General features: G+C 38.8%; 1 protein-coding gene across 6 annotated transcripts in view; it reads right to left on the bottom strand.

Moving 5' to 3' along the window:
* Positions 1-472: 472 nt before the first annotated feature.
* Positions 473-27,725, bottom strand: part of znf536 (zinc finger protein 536) — a 184,382-nt gene continuing 157,129 nt past the window's right edge. For 5 of the 6 annotated variants that reach the window (XM_017458816.3, XM_017458814.3, XM_017458815.3 and 2 more), the window contains one exon: positions 473-3,705. In XM_017458816.3, the coding sequence (XP_017314305.1) occupies positions 3,434-3,705 (272 nt within the window). In that variant the 3' untranslated portion in view covers positions 473-3,433. Of the gene's footprint in view, positions 3,706-20,391; positions 22,642-27,725 lie in introns of those variants that run through there. The other variant, XM_053676486.1, reaches the window with a different exon arrangement.

Genomic DNA, 27,725 nt, shown 5'->3' on the forward strand with positions numbered 1-27,725 from the left:
ACCAGACTATTTTTCAGTTTCAGTGCCTGCAAACCTTATGGGCATTGGTGGCAGAAGCCGGAAAACTTCTGGGGTTTCTAAGGAATTTCAGCAAAGTTACTAAGTGCGTGTGCTCCTGTGCATAGGTAATGTTTAATTTACTCAGGAGAATGCGGATTATTCTCATAAAGTGTATGGCCGCGTGTTTATACTCGGCACATGTTCTTTCGTAATTACATGGTATGAGAACGGAATGATAATTAAAGGTTTTGGCACATATAACGGTTGCATATTGCAGCAACACACAATTTCACTTTCTCCACTGTAAGCACTATATTGTAGGAATGTGTGCTGGTGGTGGTGGTGGTGTTGGTGGTGGTGGTGGTGTGTGTGTGTGTGTGTGTGTGTGTGTGTGTGTATGTGTATGTGTGTGTGTTTTCTCATAAAGAGCCAATAAGACAAGATATAAAAATCAACCGAGGCTCTATTTTCAGAGGTAGAGGTTTTATTGCGTAAAACACTGGATAAAACTATACTGCTTCAAAGACATTAGAACTGCTAAAGGACAGCAGAAAGAAAACAGTCACAGCTGAAATAAAAACCCAATACTTCATCATAGCTTGCTTCTTCTCCATTCAGATCCATGATAATAAATAATAACCAAGATGACTCCTTAAATACAAACTCATCTACGTGTTATGAGCATATAACAGCAACAAAATCCTCTACACTCATCATGTCCTCCTTGGATATAGAAATATTCTTCATTTAGGAATGTTGGACAGAATAATGACCAGGGGCACATACTATAGAACAGTATAGAGAAAGAAAACAGACATCCCAAGAAGCACAATATTTTTTTGTATAGATTTTAAATATGCACATGGCTGTATTGGTGACTTGTCGAAGAGCAGTTATATAGTCTCAGGGAAAGACGATAGGAAAGAAGGAACGTCTTCCTGAGGGGACGGGGGACATGTTAGCACCTGACTATACAGAGTGGACAAGCACTATACAGAGAAAATGATCTTCCAGTGTCACAAATAATATTATTGCCGGTCTCTAAGTTTGACCATGATCATCCAAATGACACAAAGCAAAGAAAAAAAAAGGTGCTGGGATTGGAATGTCTTATTAATGTTGTTTTTTTTTTAACTTTTTTTTTTTTTTTTCCCTGCTTATGTACTGCAATATATGGCAAGCACACACATTTAAACACAAACACACACATACACACACACCAAAAAAGAAGAGCAAGAGAGAGAGAGAGAGAGAGAGAGAGAGAGAGAGAGAGAGAGAGAGAGAGAGGGCAAGCAACTGACACAATCACCAAAAAAAAAAAAAAACAGTAGTGCACAAAAACTTCTAAAGCTCACTACGTTGATAAAGTATATATTTTATGTAAAACACATTGCCCTGGATAGAGCTTATAGAAACAGTCACGTATAATTGATCAACTTGATTTAAGTAAGGCAGTGAGAACTATCCTAGAAACAGAATAGAAATTAAAAAAAAAAAAAAAGTATGTTTTTCCTTAATGGCCAAAAGATGTTAATTAGAGAATCTCTGCAGGGAACAGTTACAGATAGATTCTCAGTCTGTACTCCGTCATTACAGAAACGCTTACTCTTCCTTTTCTTTACTGTCCCTCTTTTTCTCTTTTTTTTATCTTAGCCCCGAGATGAAGCTCCTCTGGCGCCTGGTATGGGTTTCAGTTTTGTCTGCTGATTAGCGCAGAGTGTGTTGGGTATTTGCGAGTTTAGTAAACTCCTTTCGGCAGATGTGAAGCAGCCTTAAGGCCCAGGGGTTTAAGTGTCGAGAGTTCCCTCTCAGAGCGGGAAGATATCGACTTTCTTAAAGTCGGGATCATTTCTCTTTATCACAAAACATTAATATCCCTCCCCTCCATCCCGCCAGTTTGTACCCAGGCAATAAAAAAAAAGCCCCACGTTCTTTTTACCTCCTTACCCCTGCTTGGCTTTAACAAAAGGAAGTAGGATGAAAGTTGATCCACTTTATTTTACTCTGTAAGAGGCTTGATTTTGTCCATGTGTGAGTAATCTTTTTTTTTTCTTTTCTTTTTTTTTCATAGAGGAACATTCAAAACGAAAATAAGTGCATTAAAAAATATGAAGAAAATGGGACTGTTTCTGGGGGAGGACAGAAATGTATCATCTAAAATGTACAAAACACTTTCAATGTAGAGAAAAAGGAGGAGGAAAAAGGTCACTCAATCACTTGAACAGCGAAATATAATTATCTGTACACTTCATATCTACATTATCACGTCTTCCATACTGCTTCACAAGCTAGGAAGTCTACAAAGGTTTTAGAGTGTGATTACTCCATCAGATTTCCAGGTCTAACTCAAAATATAGGATACATTTTTTTTTTTTTTAAACATTCAACTTTTTGCTAAAGCTACACAGAGTGTGTTACATGAAGGCTGCTTTGCTTTAGATCTGTACTTCATCGCTTCTGTAGTGAAGCTGATGAAACTGACACATTTCGTCATCTAACAAAGAATAAAGTTAAGAAAAGCACATTCACCGCCCTCGCCTCAAATGTGATACTTGAACAAATGACACACTGTAACTGCACAAATAACACACCTCTGACTCTAATGGGGCCTGTAAATACATTTCATTGATTTTTTTTTTTTCTCCTGTTGGTGGTCATCTTGATTTTTCTGCGAGGGAGGGAGGGATGGAGGAAGGATAGGGAGCTGGGAGGGTTGTTGGGCAGTTCTGGGGCCAACCCTAAATGACGAGTACAGTGTGTGTGTGTGTGTGTGTGTGTGTGTGTGTGTGTGTGTGTGTGTGTGTTGGGGCAATGGTGGAGGAGGTGAATTGATTTCCTCTGCAATGACAGCTCCAGTCAGACTGGCACCAAGGCCCCCACCTCCCGTCATCTCCTCCCCTCATCTCTCCATCCACCCCCCTGCTCTTTCCGTCCACTGCCTCCATCCGCCCTCTTCAGTGGCGCTGGGCAAATGGCCACTGGTGGTGTCATGTTCATGAAGGGTGTGCGCGGCAGCCCTCTTCCATCTCTCCTCCCTCTTTGACTATCACCAAATCGTTCACGCGGATCATTTTTCTGATAAAAGCATTATTTTTGGGACAGAAGTCATTTTAAGTGACTGGATTCAGTGACTGTCCTTCTTCTTCTTCTTCTTCTTGACCAATCCTTTGTAATATCATTCCATGTAACTACAGTAATGCTACAGATTGTTCAGGCGATGATTTATGATTTCTAATCTTCGTAAGACTGCCTGTTCACTCTTTATGAGCATGCTTCATATTCATCGCACACCTGATCACTACAATGCCTGCTGTGGCTGAAAATCAGGTTTAGTCACTAGATTTGTAGCAGTCCACTTTTCTGCTTCTCTCTCCATTGTGAAAAAGGAATAACTGTTCACCAACTCATTGGGTATCGATGACGCTACAAGGCTCTACAGCTTCTCGGAATCCCTGGATGAAGTTTGGGCCATGTCAATCGCAAAAGCAAACCCTTCCCCTGTTCTTCCCACCTGGCCAGACAAGGGAAGGTTTCCTTCCTCAATGTTGCCAGATGCATCAGACTCGATCCGTGAGCGTTTGAAGCGTCGATCTGGATACTGGCTGTTGTCAAAGGGCATGCGGTGGACACACAGTACGTGGGTCTTTAGGTTACCCTTCTGTGAGGCACTATATGGGCAGTACTGACACTGGAATGGCCTCTGACCTGCAGGAGAGAGAGATAGTTATCTTACGACGCTTATACTTTATCAAAGTGCTCATTAAGTTGTCACATAGGTGTAAAATGCACAGTTGAATATTGAGATTATTGAAGCCTGTTTGTGCCACTCAGTAATCACTTACTCAATTCTGAATCAACTGACAAATCAATATACACATCGGTGGATAGATTCATTCATTATAATTCCCTAAAATAGTATTAAAATTTTAAATGAATTTGCTATATATGGAATCTCAAGACAACTGTAACTATATTTCTGGCATAATTTTAACCAAGTGATTGATCATATGCAGTGATAATATGTCATTCTTTTCTTTATTAAGTTATGTCTATTTCTTGCTTTTTTATTATCAATTTATCAACTGTGCCAAAGACAATATCAGGTGGATAAGCTGTAAGTACCTTACCGTAAAGTACAGCAAGTTAGTGGCTAATTTACTTAAAATATTTGAATACTGTAAAATTACAGTACCAATATAAAAGCGTAAAAATATAAATAAGTAAAGGTACAATTAAATGAAAGCAAAATAATATTTAACTACAAGAAATGTACAGTAAAATACAATCAATGTCTTATAGAGCAGTGTTGTATATTTACAGTACGTTACTGGCAAGTTACTGTCCTTTTTACAGTGTAACTAACAGCTAACTAATGTATTCATCTTAACACAAAAATGCCTGACTTGTTTCAGCTCCTCGGAAAAGCATCCCAGCGACACGGATGTCTAGCATATTGAGCATTTGTGAGGTCTGAGCAACCAAACTTTACAGAAAGGAACTCAGTAATCAGTACGTTTCCCAAATGCCAACTTTCTATTGTGAACTTTTTCTGTCGATAACACTTTTCCGATGAAATATCGAGTTTATAGATTAAAAAATCCAAATGAATGCAGATGAATGCAAATCAGTGATGAAACAATAGGTTAACATTAGAACACAGTAGCTCTTTGGCAGTCTGGATCTGTGTTACTGATACCTAATGCAGGAGATCTACAGTAGTTCTTTTTTGTTTTGTTTTGTTTTGTTTTTTTGGGATTCATTTTGGATGTTCTATTTTAAAGAAGACATTCTCATCCACTCAGATAAAGATACTGACTTTGTCTCACAGTCCTTAAGTTCTTTGCTGCACTGCATATTGGATCTGATCACTGCTGAGTTGTACACAAAGGCCCCTATTAGGCCACACAAGCTCATATAAGAAATGCAGATTACGTGTCTATCATATCGGTGCTCTCTTATCGGCTGCGTCCACTTAAAGCAAAGCCAGACACTCTCAGCTGCGCACTACTTTAGGACATTAATAACAGTACATTTGCTCTCCATTTTTCTCAATTCAATTTGAAAAGCACTAAATCAAATTAACATTGGGTTTAAAATAGCAGCCGGCGAGGTCCACTGCATGTAAAGAGGCTACATTAAAGGTGTGGCAGGAATGCATTCTGGATATCAGCCATCTCCACACACACACACACACACACACACACACACGCACACACACACACACACACGCACACACACACACACACACACACACACACACACACACACACACATGCTGTGTGTGGCTGAAAAAGACAGGATTTATAAGCGTTTTGAGTTTGGCTTTGGAGTCTCAGCGGCTTTCAGATACTACAATGTCTGCTCAGGCTGCAGCACAAAGGGGATTGCTACAAGTTTTGGGGCTTTCGATGTTCCAGTTGTCTGAATTTTCCGATAAGAGAACCGGCGCCACACAATGCTGGCCCACTCTTATTCATGCGCCCTTTAATTTCACACTCCCTTACATTACGCCGAGTCCGAGAGGCAGAATTTCCTCATCCGATTTTACACTTAAAGAAAAAGCCAGTGTTGGCCCAGCAAGACCCCCCCCATGCCCCCCCACACACCCGACCCCCCTTCTCACTCCATCCCTTCCCTACTCTGCCAAAGTGCTGGCAAAACACAGATTGAGCTCTCTGTTATTGTCAAAGCAGGGTCCATCTAAGGTAAAGAGCGCATCCATTTTTAATCCAGTATGAATAAAAGATCCACACTCTGTAGGCTTGCTTCTATGTGTTTGTGTGTTGTGTGTGTGTGTGTGTGTGGGGGGGGGGGGGGTGGGTGGGTGTGTGTGTGAAGGAGAGAGAGAGAGAGAGAGCAAGAAAGTAAAGGAAAGAAAAAAATGGCAATACAGGTTGTATGACTATTATTATTATTATTATTATTAGTAGTAGTAGTAGTAGTAGTAGTAGTCGTAGTAGTAGTAATAACAACGATAATAATAATAATAATAATAATAATAATAATAATAATAATAATAATTGAAATACAAAGGTCAAATTCTACTTCGGTACAAACAGCTGGGTTACACACACCCTCACACACCAATACACTGTCAGAAAAATAGCATATGTGTTTTTACCACAATCATAGCACATTAACCATGAACAGAAAAGTTGTTTACTGAAATGGTCAACACACTATATAATGCAAATTCAAACTTACAGCCATTGCGCTCCAACAAATATGATGATACAGACATAAGAGAAAGTCTTAGTGAAACTGTTCTCATTGAGTTGAATCTAATCTTTAAACACTGGAACAATGTAAAACAATATTTTGTGGTATATGTGTATGATCAGGTGGAAAATGAGTCACTTCCACTCGTGTTTAAGTGTTTACCTCAGTAACACTCAATATTTCATAAAAAATTCAACAGATGCAGAGCTTCATTTACAAATACATTTTACTGAAGAATTCATGAACCATGCCAATTTACAGCCAATGAACCGTTTGATTTGTTTACCTTTCTAGATGTTGTGGAATCATAGTACAGCATGCCCACTACAGTATAAGTCTACAGTATAAGTCACATGGTATAGCCTCTCGCTGTAATGTTGTTTGAGGGTATATAAGATTGAAAAGTTGAAAAGTAAATGGAAACTTCATTATTTACACTGTTAATATAATAAAATGCATTTAGTAAACGTCATTTAGTTCCAGGGTTATTAATGATAATGAGTCTTTATTGATCACATATACATAGTGAATTTATTTTCTTCACATACCCCAGTATGTTAGAGAGGGTTAAGGGTCTTGCTCAAGGGCCCAATAGTGGCAGCTTGGCAGTGCTGGGGCTTGAACCACTGATCTTCCAAGCAGTAACCCAAAGCCTTAACTGCCAAGCCACCACTGCCCCAGTTCCAGCGTAGTTATTGACATAGAGTTATTATCCTGTGGTCAAACAGGGAACTGCAACATGTGCTGCAACAATTGAAGCCCGGTGAGGAAAGACTCCTGCTGCCCCATGCTCGAGGGAGGTGCAGTGGACAGGACAGTTAATGGGGTTGCCTTCAAAATCTTATTTTATAGAAAATAATCGAATGATACATTTCCATAAGCAAAATGTAAGTGTATACAATGTGTCTAAATGTGTCCATTTTCCAGTGCCCAGGGTTAGTATAGGCTAGTTTAAGGTGTGTGATTTTTGAGATGTAATTGGGCAAGAAATTTTACTGGAACCTAGCAAGCCTGATTAAAAATATGGACTCTTCTGTTTGAGAGATGTGAGAGATGGGAAACACACCTGATGCATTGAAAATCACTCAAAGCGAGCTGCTAGACTGGATGACTGGATGTTATTGAATCTCAACTATTATGATGTTACGCTAAAGATTCACTAGATAATAGTCAACAGTATTAGTCACATGGTATAGCCTCTCGGCGTAATGTTGTTTGAGTGCATATATGTTTGAAAAGTTTAAAAAGAAGAAGGAAACATTATTTACACTGTTATTATAATAACACCCACTATTTGACTATTCTTTATCACAAGTAAGAAAATAACCATCTGTAAAACCCAACATATGTCATGTTAAATATTAATTAAATGCATTCATCTACTTTATTTTGTTATGGGGTATACAAACATTTAGTACTTTATTTTTTTTTTCTGAGTGTGTATTATGAGGTGCTAAATGACATGGAGCAGGAAGGCAAATTCCACACCACCACCATCACTATTCTCAAATACAACACGCCTCCTCCAGTAGCACATGTTTCCACAAACACTCACCAAGTTACAAACATAAAAACCGGAGAGAACCGGAGTTTACTGCCTTTCTTTTTTCTTTTTTTGCAAAAATGAAAAAAAGTTACTGACTAAGATGAGAAAGAGAAGCAGTGTGCTCTCGTTTTCATGAGTGTGCTATTATCAGGATTGTCTAATTAAGCCCTGAAGGCCTTGTGTGGGGAGATCAGACATTGGAGGAGGAGGAGGGGAAATTAACGATAACACCTACTTCCACCATATTTCTCCATACCCCACTCCTTCACTCCATCACGTTATTTATAAATGACTGGGTTGCTATCATTAGGGTATTTTAACCTTTCTTAGGAGTTAAACTCATATCAGTGCTCTGATCTCATTCTTTTTTCTTTTTTTGTTGGTCTAAATCTCTAATGCGCCCTCTTGTGGTGAATCTAATTATTGCGTCTCGGTTTTTTGCTCAGTCTTGTAAACACACACAGACACACACACACACACACACACACACACACACACACACACACACACACACACACACACACACACACACACACACACATTCATAACTAGACAACACACAAACATGTAAATGTGCATGATGCACATGATACATGCAGAAACACAGGTAGAGATTTATGTAGTGATGTGCATGCCAGCACACACACACACACACACACACACACACACACACACACACACACACACACACATATGCGCACAGGCACACACGGTGGTGGTTTGGCATGTAATCAGAACCACTCTTATATAAATTCCATCTGATGCCAGAGTTACCATCTGTGAGAGAGAGCGCCTCTCACCTCCGCCTGCTTGCCTGCAAGAAACCTCCCTCCATGAGCTGCGCAACAAAGGCTCTGTGTGTGTGTGTGTGTGTGTGTGTGTGTGTGTGTGTGTGTGTGTGTGTGTGTGTGTGGAGAGAGAGAGACAGAGAGAGAGACTGACAGAGAAGTGAGAGAGAATGAGAGACAGAGAGAGAAAGATGGGGAAGAAAAATGATTAATTTGCAGAATGCTTGTGATTTGCTCATACATTATATTATAGCAGCTCATCAGCACATGACGAATCCCCAGCCCTGCACAGCAGAAAGAACCTGCAGGGCTTCAGCACTTTTACTGTGTGTGTGTGTGTGTGTGTGTGTGTGTGTGTGTGTGTGTGTGTGTGTGTGTGTGTGTGTGTGTGTGTGTGGCTCCGTATGATACCTCTGTTTGAAAAATAATAGTATATGAGCATGTCAAGGGTGTCTGTGATTCTGCAGTGTGGCTTTCTAAAGGTGATCCTGTGTGGGTGTGAGGGTGTGTGTGTGTGTGTGTGCGCATAAACTGGCACCTGACAGACTGCAGAACCTTTAATGACTTTCAGATGCTCAGAAACAGTAATTCTACCCTGAGATTGAATGAAAAAGCCAAAGGAAAGAAAAAGTGAGACTTCCGTTAACTGTGTGTGTGTGTGTGTGTGTGTGTGTGTTTTGTTCTCATATTCCCGTCGCAGCACACGCTGTGCCAAATAATTTTCTCATCGCTCTTAAGCAAGGGATCAAATGTAATCGCCATTTACAAGCTTTAGTTAGAGGAAACCTTGAAACTGAAGAGCGAGTCCTGTGAGAGCAAACCTGATACAGTCGAGTTTATTAGTTAATAAATAGGAAAATGTAGTACAACTCATTTTTAGTACAACATGGTACTAATCAGTATCAAGAACTATTCAAACTCTTGGACTCATGTGTCCACTTCCCACTGTGTAATGGTGCTTGTGAAATTGGGAGGAGTTCTCGGTAAAGACTTTATCCTGATGTCATGATGGATCCGCAGCCCAACCGGAGCACACACATATTCCCAACTAGGGGCAATTCAGTGTAGCCAAGCCACCTCTGCATGTTTTTGGGACGTTGGAGGAAATCCGGGGAACCCAGAGGAAACACAGGAAGAACATGAAACTCCACACAGACAGTAACCCGAGCTCCACGAGTGCTTTACTCTACGAAAGTAATAAATGGATGCATAGTGTTTTGACATAATATTTAGTACATTCATGTGCCATTTAAAACACAGCCCAAGTATTGTTTTCAAAATGGTGGCCACCATCGCACAACCTCGATAGCAGTGGTTCTCAAACTGTTTGTAGCCTGAGTCTCCATCTGTACTACTTATCCTACACACGGTCGCAGGGAGCCTGGAGCCTCTCCCAGGGAACAGAGGACACCCTGGATGGGGTGCCAACCCATCGCAGGACACAATCACACACCCATTACAGACAATATGAAAATGCCAATCAAATGCCTATAACGCATGCCTTTAGACTGGGAGAGGAAACCGGAGTACCTTTTGTAAACGCCCCGAACCATTTGGAGAACGTGCACACACAGAGGGCAGGGGCGGGAATCGAACCCCCAACCCTGAAGGAGTATTTCAAGTACTTACATTTTTAACATTAAGTTTGCCACCATGGAGCTTTCTATTCCTGAACTTTCCACCCACAGACTACATTAGGTCTAAGTTGACTTTGGTGCTTGGACCCCAAAATATATAGTAATTACTTTGATAATGTGGGTTGTGTGAAAAATCACAGACCCACTGGCTATACGTCGCAGAACGCTGGGGGTACCTCACTTTGAGAACCACTGATCTAGAGAACTCTCTACTTTCTACAAACACACAGACTCGACCAGTGTCTGAATACTTCTGAATTCTGATTTGTAACAGTACTTTATCGTACTATATGGTGGAAAAGCACTTTGTGCATATACATACATAACCTGGCAACTCAGTGTGATTGTGCAAATCATAATACAGGTACATGGATTGTGTTAGCGATAGCAAAGTTTCCAGGACAGAGAAGCTAGAGTTAAGCCGCTGCATTTCAAGTACTCCATAATTAACTCACACAGTGAATTTATTTGTGTGCGCTAACAAAGTGTGTGTGTGTGTGTGTGTGTCATACTGTGCTACAAACTTTCAGACTCAATCCTCTCCCTGTAAAAGAAGGTAATTTTTCTTTCTGAGGATTTGTCCTGTGTGTAAGTGCATGCTTTTCCTCTGTGTGTGTGTCTGGGTGTCTGTGTATGTGTGTGTGTGTGTGTGTGTGTGTCACGCTCCTCTCTCTGAAGTGAGTGAAAAGAGAGAGAAAAACTGTGAGCGAGAGGTTGTCTGGGGAGAGCATGAGCCACAGAAGGTGTGAGCAGTAAAATGTGATGCACCATCTGTCGGCCAATAATAACCTGTACGTTATAAAGGCTGGGAGATTACTCAGCAAAGCACGCTCGCAAACATCCAAATCCCCCCGCAACGTTAGCGCGCCACGCACTATCTCTTCCCACCTGCTCGCAGAAGCCCGGTGAGTAAGGGGCCGTGCCAAAACCCCGCATTACACTCCTTTAAGTCTGACCTCGCTGTGTGTCAGTGTGTATGCTGTAACACACACACACACACACACACACACACACGGATAAATGCAGCTCATTAACTGCACAGATTTATACCAGAAGAAATACTTAGCAAAAATATATAGAGAGAGATATATCTGTATATATAGAGAGATGTATCTATATATAAATGATTTTGTCTATTTATAGTATGAGAAGCATATTTTCATATACAAATGAATGATTTATTTGCAGTTTCATCATGATATTGTCATCACAATGCCAATTCTGTGGCATTATTTAACATCAGGACCTATTTAACATTATCATATTTAACATCAGGATCTCGCTTTGGACCCAAAAGCTCATCTTACAGGGAAACATTGCATTTAATGTGATGCTCACTTTAATATTTGCCAGTAATCTATGTGCTGTGATGCTTACACTAAATTTCACAGTGCACTGTATAAATGTAATGTACTGTTCTTAAAGTAAAGGGTGCATGACGCATAGTCGGGGGTGGGGGGGGTCGGGGTGGGGGGGTTGGGGGGTAGGTAATGACTCTGATCTTTATCAGAGTCATTATCTTTATTATTAAGATCTTAGATTTATTTGCCGTTGTGACTGGTGACTTAGAAATTAACGGCTTTATCCCAAAGCCCAATAACTAAAAAAAAAAAAAAAAACCAAGTCGACTTCAACCTATTAAGAATTTTAATAAAAATGTGTTTTGTGAGTAAAAGTCATGGAGGAAAAGCACTGTGGTACTAATTAATATTACTGATCACATTTATGTCTCTAATTAATGTCTCTAATATTTAAATAGATTTCGTAAAATAAATCTTTACTGAGGTCATGTGATGTATTTTTGTATTGCTGAAGAACTATTGATGGGTTTTTTTATTAATTGATTGTAAACATCACTAATTTTACCAAAAAAAAAAACAACCCTAATATTTATAATAAATGCATATTATATATTTATTGTTGAACTTTTTTGGTTTTATGGGCTCATTATATAATAAATTATTTCATTGCTTCTTTATTTCCAAACATAAAATAAATTCCCCACAAAGGGACATGGTGTTTTATGAAAAATCCTCGCTGAGCATTCCAGACTCCATTGGGAATTGATTTCCTTTTATTTGGAGTTCATTTCATTATTAGGAGCTGTTGTGCTGAATGCTGCTCGGAGGAAAAGCGGCCTTGTGGATTGGGGAATTGGTGAAGTGGTCTTGCTTAACTAGAAAACCAACACACAAATAACTCATAGGAATACACGGGGGCTGGGGGGCTGGGGGAAGGAGTAACAGCTGTATCAAAAGAAATCTCCAAAAGCCTCACTGGGGAATCAGCTCCCATGCTAAACACTGAACTAGATCATTAATTGCTGCACCAGAAGGACCTGTTAACAAGAGCTCGGAAATAGTCTCTGTATTTTCTCTGTTGTTTTTTTTTGTTTGTTTGTTTGTTTTGTTTTCTTCTTTTCTTTCTGTCCTGCTTGAAGTGCTCTTTTTCTATTTCGAAACAGGTTTTTATATAGATATAACAGAATTCTCCATACAGAAAATTAGAAAATACATAATATTCACTAACAAAGTTAAAGAATAGTGTATTTAATGATTATTATTATTTTAAAGTGTTGAAGTTTGGCAAGAAGTTTTTTTTTTTTTTTTTTTTTTTTCCTGCACATCAGCTCTACCACTATCACAACAGGAGAAGCTTCTCCATAGCAGACCAGAATTCACCACTGTGATTGGCTGAGAGTTACTCAGGCTCATGGGTAAAGGGCAGTATATTCATCATTTGATGAGCGTAGAATGTCAGAGAGAGAGAGAAAGAAAGGGAGAGAGAGAGAGAGAGAGAGAGAGAGAGAGAGAGAGAGAGAGAGAGAGAGAGAGAGTGTGTGTGTGTATGTGTGTGTGTGTGTGTGGCCTGGGGATGTAGAGTTCATGAGCACTCATCTTCAGCCCTACTTTCCTCCCTTGTCTGATCCCACCAGAGCTCAGAGCTGCACATTCTACTGCTGACCTATCACTGCAGATGCATGATGGGTGTCCACAAGTCTGGATGTGTGTGTGTGTGTGTGTGTGTGTGTGTGTGTGTGTGTGTGTGTGTGTGCGTGTATGTGTCTGTGTGTGTGTGTGTGTGTGTGTGTGTGTGTGTGTGTGTGTGTGTGTGTGCGTGCTGGGAAATAGTGAAGGACACAACCTTGCCCTCGACAAGGAGTAAAAGGAAAAGCACGAGGGGCAAAAAAAGAGGTCATGGCTAGTGAAAGTGAAAATTCTAAACAAATATACCAAGACATGAAAGAATTAATTTGCAAACGCTATCCTTCACAGTTGAGAGAAAGAGAGAGAGAGAGAGAGAGAGAGAGAGAGAGAGAGAGAGAGAGAGAGAGAGAAAGAGAGAGCGAGAGAGAGAGCGAGAGAGAGAGAGAGTGTGCTCCTCTATAGATACCAGGTGCTCCTCAAGGTCTCCAGGCCAATTAAAACCCCACCAGTCCACACATCCTCCCTTCCACTGGGCACAAGAGGACGATATGAAGATGTAAACACAGATCAGAGAGCGTGAGAGGAGTGTGTGGGTGTGTGTGTGTGTGTGTGTGTGTGTGTGTGTGTGTGTGTGTGTGTGTGTGTGTGTGTGTGTGCGCGTGCATATCTAGTCAGGTCAGCATGAACTGCTTGTGTTACTATAACATGATCAGAAGCTCTTCTCTTACTGGCAGCGTGCACAAACACACACACACACACTCACACAGCCTATGGTCTGCTCTCACTCCTCTTTTTTAGTGTTATTGTAAGTTTATTTTAATTTCTAATTTACTCATTTTTAATGAGGTTGCTTTTTCTGTTCAGCTTTAAATGAGAGTATGGTTCCGTGTAGCTTCATTCTAGAAGAAACTATTAAAAAAGCTCGATTTAAAAAGCATCAAAATTTTAATATAAGTGTTCCTCTTACTCTATTTACTTTATTTGATTTGATTAGATTTTTTTAAATATTGTAATTTTCATTCTTTATTTGTTTTCTTTTTTTTCAAATTTTATTATGTACATAAATATACATTATTATTATTCATTTGTTCAGAAAGTCACAGAGTTTAAGACTAGGTTAGGGACAGGGTTAGTGTTTGTACCTTATTTACAAAACCATTCACATGAATCCTACTTCACATTTGTACAACTGGCTCATGAGATCAGATTTCTGGAGACAGACTGATCTTTAAATGCTGTAGCTTGTGTGATGGAAAGCAATTTTTTGCTTTTTGTTTTACGTTATTTCTGGCAATATTTCCCATTTTCTTTCAATTAAAAAAAAAAATTATATATATATATATATATATATATATATATATATATATATATATATATATATATATATATATATATATATATATATTATTCCACTACCATTATATTAAACTATTATCAATAACATGACCTAAATGGAAACATGCATGGCTGCAAGTAGCTGTTTACAAATAGGTGTGTGTGTGCGTGTGTGTGTGTGTGTGTGTGTGTGTGTGTGTGTGTAGGTAAGAGGACATACATGTAAGGAATGAAAATGTCATAGATATAAAAACAAACGGTAAAACAAAACAATTTCACCGGTGAGTTCCAACAAACGTTGTGTATTCTCCTTTTCTGTTCCTCTCTAACCCTGTTCTCAGTCTTTTCTTCCTCATTCTTCACTTTCCTTTTCTCCTCCATTTCTCCTCTTCCTCCTTCCTTCCTGTCTGAGTCCTATTTGTCTGCTGTAAGTGAAATCACTCAATTCGGAGGAGAAGTCAGAGGAGAGGACTTTGGAAGAGGCGGACGAGGAGAGGGCCACCTCCAAATAAGTTCCATTAATCACTGCACTCACTCTAATGTAACTAATATTTTACAATTAGAGGAGACAAGACGGAGCTCGCCGCCATCTATCTCCCTTACACCACATGATCATCGATTCATAAGCCCCTGCCTGAAAGCAAACACACACTCTCTCTCGATTTAACACACGCACACACACACACATAATAAGGGATAGGAAGACTCGTGCTACTTCTACGGATGGTCATGTGCATGCCTTCATAATGCAAGTGGTTACACAAGATTCTGGCTATTCACCAAGATCTCTCCAATGGTGATGGATGACCAGTTCTATGTAGTGTGTGTGTAATACTGCGCAGTCTGATAAGATCGAATGCTGATTTCAAATGAAAAGAGATGAGAGAGCAATCCTTTGGACGAAATGTCTTCCTGCAGAGAAACTGTGTAGAAACTGGCATTCTCGGTTTTATTTTGTGTTTAAAAAATATATATAATATTATAGACATTAATGCACAAATGATGGAACATAAATAATTTTAAACTCGCTGCGTTTATGTATAAATATAAATAAAAAATATAAATTATGCCTTTTTGTTATGTTATATATCCTCAGGAGGAGAGTATATATATATATATATATATATATATATATATATATATATATATATATATATATATATATATATATATAAACTAACTCTATAGAAGAAAAGGGAGGTTTATTCTAGGGCATTAATGTTGTTTTAGAAATTAGAGGATTTTTTTTCTTTGTTTGTTTGTTTGCTTGTTTATTTGTCTTTTTAATAATCTATTCTGTGAGAATAAGCCAAAGCTTTATGGATTTCTTTTTACATTTCTATCTAAGAAATATTAGACGTTTTTTAAACTGGTTAGTGATATTGACAAGAAAGTTTTAAGATGTTTGGGTGTTGGTAATGTTCAGATGTAATCTCATTAAAAGCCCTAACAGGACACACAGCTGTTGGTGCCATGTAATCTCTTCTTAAACAATCACTTTATTCTGTTACGGAGAGTGTAATGGAAAAACAAGGGCCTGGGTGTGAAAAAGATTTCCGGTCACAATAAGCTGGTCTTTCTCTCCCTCTTCTGGCAGGACTTGTGTAATGCAAAGGAGTGTTCTAGGAGGATGCTGCCCATTGAAAATGCGACCGAAATGAACGCCAGCTGAACAAATGAGCGGGAAGACAGGTTCAAGCGCAGGTCACCATCTGCCTGCCTACAAGTGCCGCCACACTGCAACCCAGCCGAACAGTCATCTTAAACACATCAGTCGCATGCGTACACCCGCACACACAGCTGCACAATATGGCGCCGGTGCAAGAGGACGAAATGGAGAACGAGGTGAGGTGAAAGATGGGTCGGAGCCGCTGAATGAAGAATAAAGACGGGGAAAGTACAAAGAGATGAAATGCTGACGGGAATGTGCTAAACTGCACACACAGACGACTGAGATTCATACACTCCACCTGGCCAGTGAGGACCATTAGAGGTTCAATGAGTACCAAATGCCTTTAGTGTCTCCTAAACACTCACTAACTGCTTCCATGTGTGACTTTTACAGAAGAGATGCGCATACTGACACTCTCTCTGTCCATTTCTCATTGTCTCGTGTAGATAGATCCAATGCCCATGTTCTTTTGGGGGAGTTTTAACTCCATACTTGATGATAGTACATCACAGTCATGAGATATGTTCTGTGAAAAAAAAAAGTCTAAGGTAGGGTGGCCAAAACAAGAGCTTAGAGTGAAACGGTTACTTTTTTCTTTGCAGGATGTGAGTTTTATTGGGACCAGGCCCCTCTACATCTGGTCCAGTGTAGTTCATCTGTTTAAAAATTAGTCAGGCATTGACCTCGGACGGCTCCCCTCATGAGGGTCCTGATGTAGGGTTAACTCAAATATGGATCCCATCAGACTAAAGGAGATCGGGTTTCCTACCTCGGAGACCTTGGTAACTCAGAGCGGATGAAAACAGTAAAATAGGGCCCTTCGTTACGGAAATGCTCCTACATGCTACACTGCTGTGTGTGTAGAGGATTGTTTCCTCGCATTACAGTAAGAGAGCAGACAGCTAGTGTACTGCATGCCTCAGAGTTATTGACACAATAGCCTCTGTCAGGAGTCTGAAACAGGATGACTGTGTAAATCCATGCCAGTGAAACAGATGGAACGAGGTACTGTTGTCCTTGAGAAGTGCCTTTTCACCTACATACAGTAAATGACATGATAGGAACATTAGTCTTGTGTGATCGAAAACAGAAAATAAGTCGACAAGGGCAAAGATTCATGAACACGTCATCACATGCCACGCAACTGTTATAACTTTGTAATGTGTCATTATGGCTAGAAACTATATCTGTCATGTATCACAAAGCTGCCTGTTTTACATAATTATAAGTATTTAATATGAATAAAATACATAGTCTAGTTGAACTGTGGAATCTGGAGTCAGAACATGATCATAATTTTCTATATTACATCAGCTTTGACAATTATATCATAGGTTTATATTAATGCGTTCGTTCTCAGACATTATTGCTATATTATCAACTTACACAGGGACTTGTATGGCTGACAGGCGACATAAACGTGTGTAATTATTCAAACGGTGAACTTTTCTGTAAGGAGTCGTTTATTCAGCATCTTTGGAAAGTGTCTCCACTGTCAGCAGTGGGCTTTGTGACAGTCAGAGGTAAAACTCCTTTAGGTGTTCTTTCCTTGGAAAGCCTTTGGGACTTGTATTTAACATGGTTTGCCGTTTCTCTGTAACATGACAAAGAGATTTTCATGCTTTTCTGCAGACTTGAATTGGCAAAACTGCAATTGCAGGACAGTGTTTTGCGGAGTCTTTCGCGGTGATGTTTGTTGGTAAATGAGACCTTTTAGCTGTCCTCTTCTTCGATGCTTGTGAATCGAAGAGGGCTTTGGCTGAATGTACGTTTGTGATGATGTCACATGGCGCATAGTGATGACGTCACGTGACGCGTCTTGGCCCAAATCTGTAGAAAATCCATGGTAATTATTTATTTATTTATTTATTTATTTATTTAAAGCAAGCTCCGGTGAACATTGTGGAGTTTCCTTGTTTTTTTTGCGTAAAGTTCTGCAATCGCAAAATCACAAAATCCTGGAGGGACTGATTAGGTGAGGCCTACATGCATGCTATGCTATGGCACAAGCTATTGTTCTGGTAAACATTACCTGCTCAAAAGAATTCAGTGGATGTTAACATTGGTTTTAAACTGTTTAAACTCTAAAACCGTAATAGTAATGGGCACTAGTTCTAGTGCTAAAGATTCCTGACAGATGCTAGTGTTGGTGGGGGATACGAAAGTTAGCTAAATAAGTAAATACTCTTCTGTTTAGTGGTATCTTTACTTGGACCTTGTAGAGTATTTTCTGATACAGAATCAGTTATTTAGCCATATTTCTTATCTGTTGTGTACTTCTATAATAAATGTAGAGATTAGAAAAAGCACTACACAGGATTTCTTACCAAATAAAGGCATTAAGGTTATTATTTTGGGATGTCTGCCATCCACCATAGGTATAAATCCAGAACATTAACGACAGACACATACTTTGTTCCTCCCATATGGGTAGTATTAAACCTGACAGCGGTGTGACATTTGAGTTAGAGATATCGCATTGCAAATAAATAAGTTAACAAATATCAGTAATGGACTTTTCAAGGAACGCTGAGTCACACACAGACACACACACACACACGTTTGACTACAGAATAAGAGAGATACAAGTTTAGAAGCATAGTAGGAGGACAGGAGTGTGAGCACTGCATATTTGCTCACAGCAGGAGAAAAGCCGTGCTGCCTGTCTGCCTTTCACAGGTCTAAGTATTAACACTACACCAGGCCTGGGGCCCTAATGGTAATATGAGCTGTCATGGTCCACACTGCTTTTGTGCCTCCCACTCTGTCAAATGCACGCACACACACACACACACACACACACACACTCTTAGATGTTTGCTTCCACAGTCGCCTTTGCGTTCATATACACTCACTGTCCAATTTATTAGGGACACCTGTACACATGCTCCATTATCCTAACAGAGTTATTCTGACCTCTCTCATCAACAAGGCATTTCCATGCACAGAACAGGAGTTTTTTTTTTTTTCCCCATGCCATTTATTGTAAATAAAACTAGAGACTGAAATACTCAACCCAGCCTGCTTGCCATTAATAAACATGCCACAGTCAAAGTCTCTGAGATCACATTTTTCCTAATTCTGACATTTGATGTTGAAATTAACTGAAGCTCTTGATCTGTATGCCACACTGCAAAATTGCATGAATGAACAGGTGTACAAGTGTTCCTAATAAAGTGCGTAAAATTTCACCCCATGTTGAGATTTACTGTATCAAATGTACTGGATGCCTTTAATGTAAAAAAAAACAATTTAACCAACATTCATCCAGGGATGAATTAACCAACATTCATCCAGGGATGAATTAACAAACATTCATCCAGGGGTCTATTTTTAATTTATTCACGTATGCTAAGTGTTTTATCCTGGTCACGATCGCAGTGGATCCAGAGCCGATCCTGGGAACACTGAGATAGGAATACACCTGTCCATCACAGAGAGGTTTATATAAAATGTTTCATTTTGGAGAACTGACTTTATATTTAAGTATACTGCATTACATAATACGACTAATTCATTACTCCAGTACACCTGATAGCTGACAGATTCACATACACTGCAAAACAATTTCATCTTAGCAAGTGGATATATCTTGAATATAGTCAAATTTATCTAGTTTATCTCATTATAAGATTATAATAAACCAAATATAAGATTAACAAACATATTTCTAGACATTATTACTCATTTCACACTTGTAGTTTTCTTATTCTATTGGCAGATTATTTTTGCTTCTTTTTGCTAGAATTAAATGCTTAAAATGAGCAAAATTATCTGCCAAGAGAACAAGACTGTTTCAGGCTTGTGTTGAGGTTTAATAATTTTATATTTGTTTATTGTAATCTTTTAACAGGAAATACTAGACAAATTTGACTAAATTCAAGATATTTCCACTTGCTACGATTTTGCAGTATAGGTTTTTTTGTTTATATATATATATATATATATATATATATATATATATATATATATATATATATATATTTATATATATTTCCCCTGCAATTTCCAAATTGTCCATAGTGTATGAATGTGTGTGCAAGTGTATGTGTGATTGTGTCCTGCGATGGGTTAGCACTCCGTCCAGGGTGTCCCCCGCCTTGTGCCCCGAGTTCCCTGGGATAGGCTCCAGGCTCCCTCACGACCCTGTGTTGGATAAGTGGCACAGAAAATGGAGGGATAATATTTTTTCTTTGAATTTGACCCCTCCATATCACAATGTATCCATTATAGCAGTGGTATTTAATACATGATGCATAACAGATCATTGTATAATAGTTGGAATACATTTTATTTTTTATTATAAGTACAGATCAGTAGTTACAAAACAAAGCATCTGCCATGAAGGTACAGCAAACAAAGAAAATTATACAGCTCACAAGACAGTTCAGAGGTGGAATGCTCAGTTCAGTAAGACCCAGATTGAAACACGCTGTGCTTTAGCTCTCTATAGTACCACACATAGGAGCCCAGATCTCCTACTAACAGTGTACATACATATGGATCTCTGATTGGTCAATATCTGTCTAATCCCACTGACCACTGAACCTGTCATTTATATATATTTATATATATATTTATATAGATAGATAGATCCAATCTTAAACACCATTTACTAGTTTCCTCCACTCGTTATACACTAGACATTTGTTTCCAAAATTGATGGAGCAAAAACTAATCAAGATTTTTGCACTGATATTTATCTAAGAAATAAAGACACCATATCGATATTTGAATGAACTGAACTGAACTCGATCTGTTCTCTTCGCTGTGCCACTTTTATCATGTCTGTACACGGTTAGTCGGTTAGTTGTGGTAAAAATACATTTTGCTCAGAGCAATATGGAACTTGAGATGACCTTCACTAATGAGATCAGTGTGCCTGAAGGGACCAAATAAGGTCACCGGAGTTCACAAAGTGACGGAGAGAAAGATTTTCACAATGTCAAGGGACGCACAGACACACACATACACACCTTCATTTTAGTTTAGTTAGCTGTGTACCGTATAGACTGGATTCTTAGATACTATCACAGTGAAAAATATGTGTGGGGGGGAGGTCGATTGCCTCTCTTTGCCTCTGAGAGACGTGGGTTATATACTGTATGGAAATACGCTTGCAGCAACATGAGAAGATTGTCAGTCTTTTTTTTTTGTAATGTTATCTTTACAATGTTGAAGGCAAAAAGTACAGTACTAGAAATGAAAAAAAGTCCAATCTAAGGCCTACAATCAAAAAACAGATAGCTTTGTAGATGCAACAACGCATGACTGTATCTAAGGCTAGACAATATTTGTGTTTCTTGCTTGTATGTTTGCTTTTTCTTCTTTTCTTTTTTTTCTTTTTTTTAGCATTTTTAACAAGTAAATACATCAAACCATTTCAGTAGTCAGTAACACTTTGCAACACTGATTGGTGGCAGTATATTACAAATAGATTCTCAATGACTGAGATGAAAGTCAACCTGGTTTTGTGTTCTCCTTTTTCAGAGTTCAAGATTCAGGTCATTTTTTCTCTCTTTTTTTTTTTAAGATCTGTGCCAACTAGTCCAGCTATCACCACTGCTGGATTTCGGGAATGTCTCAGATGTTTGTGCCCAAGCTCGCTCTGTTTTCCCAGAGAGCAGCTCTGAACACATGTCCTGGATACGCTCTGAAACACATCACGAAAGAAAACATGGCTAGAAGGTCCAAAGGTCCAAGAAAAAAACTCCACAGTCCTTCAATGCTTCCCTTTTTTTTTTTTTTTTTTTTTGAAGGGGATACTGTACATCCATATAGTCTTTATCCTGCTTCCAGAAAGCACATGCTTGTTTCACACATCCTCACACTGGCTGTTTGTATAAGAGGTTGTTCAAAAAGAACTGCTGCAAGTGTGCTTGGTCTCCAAATACACAGTCCGAAAGCTTAGAGATATGAACCAGGTACGAGTCACACTCATGTAGCATTGTTTCAGTAGGCAGTGAGAAATATGGAGAGCTCAGGTTGTCCAAAAAAAGAGAGAAAAGTCTCTTGGCTGAAACTGTAAATTCTGTAAGGGTGACATTTTGGTGCAAGGAATGTGTGACTAAGCAAACGACATAACTAGAAAAGGAAAAAAATAGAGTACTGTATGTATGTATGTATGTATGTATGTATGTATGTCAGCTACACACGCCAGAATTGAACAGACAAAACACACAGGAACCAAAGTTATTTTATCCATCTTGCTAAACATCAACATCTTTTTTTCTTCACTTGGTCCTTCAGGGAGCATCAGTTTGTGTTCTCTTTCCATAACTCAAATTTAGAGTCATAAACATCACATTGCCTGTCATTGTCACGATCAGCATCTTCATCTCTGTCCTCCACCACCTCCTCTTCTTCAACATCCTCGCCATCCTTCTCCTCTTGCTCTTGCTTGTGAGTTATTCTCTGATTAGTGGTGCGTCCTGCATCTCAGAGTCAGTTAGCTTAGGCTCGGGGGCAAGAGCGGGTCCAAACCTTCTGGAAGCTTCTTCATCCGCCCACAGATGAACTATGGTTGAGAGAACAAATGCAGATTAACACCACCGGCCGCTCACTAGAGATTCACACACTGATACACTGATGCACACTAGATGATTGAGGATATTCACAGACTCAACACAATCAACAAGATTAAAAAAAAAGACAAAACTAAGCCAAAGCAGCTGGAATTGTCTTGCTTTATTGAAAATCGGACATTTTGGTAACACTGTTCTTGAGTACACAACCATTATGCTTCAGTTATAGTTGCATTATACCTATGGTCCAGGAAAAAAAATAATAAAAAAGTCTCAAACTGGGATTAAAAAAAAAAAAAAAGATGACAGTCAAAGCTGACCCAGATCTGGTTTAGCTGCAGCTTTGAAACCCATTGCCACAACTTGAGCACGTCAGCTAGAGAAAGTTTCCAGTATCAAAGCTGCGCATGCCGTTTATAACAAATTGGTGAATATCTTTATACGCTGTAGGCTAAAACACACGTCACTGAAGTGTTACCAAAATGTATATGTACTCTTGATGGAGAAATATTGGTTGTGATTATAACATGACATAATCAGCACAAATCTGCCCTCTCGTACGACTCTCATAATGAAGTATTATTTACGTCACTGCTCTTATTAATGCATGTCAGAATGGGCTTCTCATACAAAATATTACTAATATTATCAGTTACAATAAAAACCAAAATGAGCATTAAGTATCATTCAGATGCCTGCATGAGGACATGCATAATTAATGAACACTGATTTAAATGTATTTATATGAAGGAAACGTTTGATAAAAGCTTATGAGATGTTTAGTTAGACAAATGTTACTTAAAAATGACAAATTTAGTTATTTGAATATGTATTCCTTTCTACTCCCTTTTCCAGGCTCTTGATTTTTTTTGTGTTTTGCCCCCCCCTCGTGCAAGTGCATGTGCAGGATAATAACTTTCAGGCATGCAGATATTGCTGAAGTCTGAATCCCTGTAAAAAAAAATGCACGCCGTTTTTTTCTAATTATTTGCCACTGCAGTCAGTGCCAAGTAAATAATATGAATAATATGCGATTTCATTCTCTGTACAAGCCCGGAGAAAATGATTTGCCAATAAAAGTGCGCCGGCGTGTCGTGTTCTTCTAAGATGCCTCCGCGAAAATGACAAAACGGAATTAAAACACGCGTCTGTTTCGCGGGCGCTCGCGCAATAAGCGGCGACGTTAATGGGAATTGAAACCGGTAAGGAGTCGGCGTGCGGCTTTAATAACCACGAGCGCGCGCGCCATTTAGAGCCGCCCATTAAAGCAATAACGGCGACACACCTACTCATTCGCACTCGGCCCTTTCCCGTTCACCAGCAACTTATCAGACTGGGTCTTATACAATCTGCACTTTAACACGCAGGAAGAGCTGATGGAGATTAAGAGAGGACTAAAGCCCTTTCCCCTCCATCCTCACTGATAAGAACAAGTGCTTTGCTGTAAACTAAGTGATTCTATGCAAATGCCAGAGATAGATATACTATCTAGCCACGAGTTTGTGGACAATTGACCATAACACCTACAGTATACTGTATCTTCCCTAATTTTTTTACCACAAGGTTAGAAGCATGCAATTATAGCTATAGAATGTACGCTGTAGCATTACAGCTTCCCTTCACTGGAATTAAAAAGCCCAAACATTTTCAAGCATGGCAATGCTCCTGTGCACAAAGCAAGCTCCATGAAGACATGGTTTACCAAGCATGGCATGTAAGAACTCGAATGGCCTGCACAGAGCCCTGACCTCAACCCCTCTGAGCGCCTTTTGGATGAACTGGAAGGATGACTGCACACCAGACCTCCTCACCTATCAGTCTTAAGCCTGTTTCACGAAGTAGTTTCAGTGGCTACCCAGGTAAGTTTGAGCAAACTCTGGTCTCAACAAGGTGGATTGGTTTTTAGCGGGTTTCATCTTCACGGTAACTTACACTACACGGCTAACCTGCCATGAGCAGGTTTTATTCTGGGTAAGAGAACTCGAACCCAATTTGGACCAATCAGCAGTGAGCAAAGTGAGATAAATCTGACACGTTAAAGTTAACCCTTTAGTGTTTGTGTTGGCTTTTCCCGATGACCATCTGTATGAAAGATGTAGATTTTCGGCAGATGGTATAGTTTATTTATACCGGCTTCTTGAGCAGCACACCCGAAACGCAAACAGTATTTTTGTATTGCAATATTCGTACTGCTTGTATTGCTTTGCTGTACTTTGCGAGTGGTTCATATTTGGATGCGGTGGCACTAGTCCTATCCTAATATATTTTCACAAATCAATATTTATTTTATTAATATTTAATTCAAAAATGTACATTTATATTAAATGAAATTGTATGAAATATGTTGGGGTTATAAGTTTTCAATCCGTTTATTCTCATTGTGAACCTATAAAAGTAAACTTGGGCATTTACACAACCAGCAGTGAGCTTCGGCAGCCACAATGGTGTGATTTTTGCGGTTAGTGTAGGTTTAAATTCTTCATATTTCCACATAATCATCTCTTGCTTTTCAACCGGAAGTACGTACACCTGCTTTTTTCCATGTTGAATGCTATTGGCTGGTTGCTGCAAACATCTGGGTCTTTGTACAAACACATGCTGAATAAACCTTGATTCAGGGTTAAAACTTGGGTTGACTGAAAAAGTTGATAACCAGCATCATGAAACCTGTTAACCTTAATTAACCTAGTTTGGATTAGTTTGGTTTTGTCAACAAAAAAACCTACTTTGCATCTCTGAGTATGTTCACCTCGATTCATGAAACAGGCCTCTTGTGGCTGAACGGGCAAATCCTCCCACACACACTCCAAAATCTTCCCAGTAGATCGGAGGTTATTATAACAGCAAAGTGCTGAATAAAGCTGGAAAAGGATGTTCAACAAGTGTGTGATGTTCAGGTGTCCACAAACCTTTGGCCATACAGTATAGGTACACTATGTGGCCAAAAGTATGTGGACACCTGACCATCACATATGTGCTTTCCAAAAACAATGAGGATTAATAGGGTCCTTTGCCACTTTAACAGCATCAACACTTCTGGGAAGGCTTTCCACAACATTTTTGAATGTGGCTGTGGGGGTTTGTGCTCATTCAGGCACAAGAGCATTATTGAGGTCAGGCACTGATATCAGGCGAGGAGGTCTGGGGTGCAGACAGCTTTTCAATTCTTCCCAAAGGTGTTCACTAGGGTTCATCAGAGCTCTGTGCAGGCCACTTGATTCTTCTAACCCAACCTTGGCAAGCTATGTCTTAATGGATCTCATGTTGTCATTGTTTGTTTTCTGTTTATTATGGATCACATGTCCAATTATTTTTGGCCATTTGGTAGATAGATAGATAGATAGATAGATAGATAGATAGGCAGTCAAAATCAAAATTTCTTATTTCTATTGTTAAAATGAATGACAATAAAAACGCACGTTCCATATTAACAGTGGAATTATGATGCCTTTAGGTATCACAGCACTAACAGCTCTGTACACCAGGGGGCGCTGAAAACATTTCTTATAAAAAAATGTTAAGCTGGATCTTATCTACCTGCTTACTTTCTTTCGTCTGCAAAAAACGAAATGTTATTTAATTTGGTCTGTTAATAGTAGAAATGAAATTATGGGATTTTGCTATTAGATCGTGTTATTAAAGTGAAATTATTGCATACTAAAACCATAAAAAATGGTGTAGAGAAGTATCACTACGTCTTCCCGGCTTTCCTCAAGTTTTGCATGATTCTTGCACTTGTGAAGGTGGTTGTCACAACTATGACGGTTGTCAACCCTGTCACATAAACTGGAATGTTCATGTTTGTATGAGCTTTATATATAGTGGGCGGGTGTCAATTTGCACATGTGCATATCCAAGTAACACTGCATTTTCATGTTTTCATTGGTTCCCACTACAAAATGTGAATAACATGAATATGTCTGTCTTAGTTTTAGTTTATTCTAGATTATTTCTGGAATCAATGTCCATTTTTGATGAAACAATTAATTAGTTACATAATCTGCCCTAAATAAATTGGACTGAGTTAATAAAGTAGATTTTAAGACACACCTTTTGGTGTAGTTGCATAGATTTAACATAACATATAGTTATTTGGCAAAAACTATATTCAAAATGTATTGCTCTACTCAGTTTGTGCTGGATGTTGAATAAATAATAGACATCAAGTGAATAATACATTTTGGGGAAAAAATTGGTCCATTAGTTCAAGTAAATCAGAAATGGCAACTTTGCTCAGTAGAGTCTGATTAACTTATTAACATAGTATAACTATACTGAAACATTTGACATTTTAAGTTACATCTTTATTTGATTAACATGGCGAGACCTGTGTAAAAAATACTATCAATCTTAGAAAACAATAAATGTTTTTTCAAAGGTTCTTTAAGGATTCATTAAAAATTAAGGGTGATTTTATGATATAGAACATGCATAGCTTACATTTAAGGGTTCCCCTAGAGGGACAGCCAACAAACCTGTAAGGTTTATAAATTTTCTAAGTGTTTGTAATATAATATAATATAATATAATATAATATAATATAATATAATATAATATTCAAATAATTTAATATAAGAATCAGAGAGAATGCCAAATGCTCTATAATTAATGAAAACATCATGATAATGCTTCATATTCAAAATGACCTTTTCAAAATCAAAGAGACATATTAGACACTCAAATGTTCTGAAGCTCATTTTTAGTAGTTATAAAGAGTAGTGCAAGGCTATTTTTCTGATACCTTGCCTGTATACACACTGAACTTATCTCATTGCAATGCAGCACTGTGTCCACAAGATGGCGGTATGAGACTGAGCATCGTTCAAAACCTCAAGTTCATCATAACAAGATCATGATCTTCAATGTCATCTTCCTCCAGCTTGCAAGTATTTCCACAGTGGAGATGACGTGGTTGTGATTTTAAGAACGTGAATTGATTTGGCAGCGCTTTAAAGAAAATACTGCAGTCTTGTTTTCACAGCTGTCTGAACGCATGCTTTTAGGTCCAAGAGGAAATTAAGATAGTCATAAATGCAGTGATAATAAATCACATTTTCCAGCTTTTTTTTTCCTTCCT

This window comes from Ictalurus punctatus, chromosome 27 (assembly GCF_001660625.3).
Source record: "Ictalurus punctatus breed USDA103 chromosome 27, Coco_2.0, whole genome shotgun sequence".
Lineage (NCBI taxonomy): Eukaryota > Metazoa > Chordata > Actinopteri > Siluriformes > Ictaluridae > Ictalurus > Ictalurus punctatus.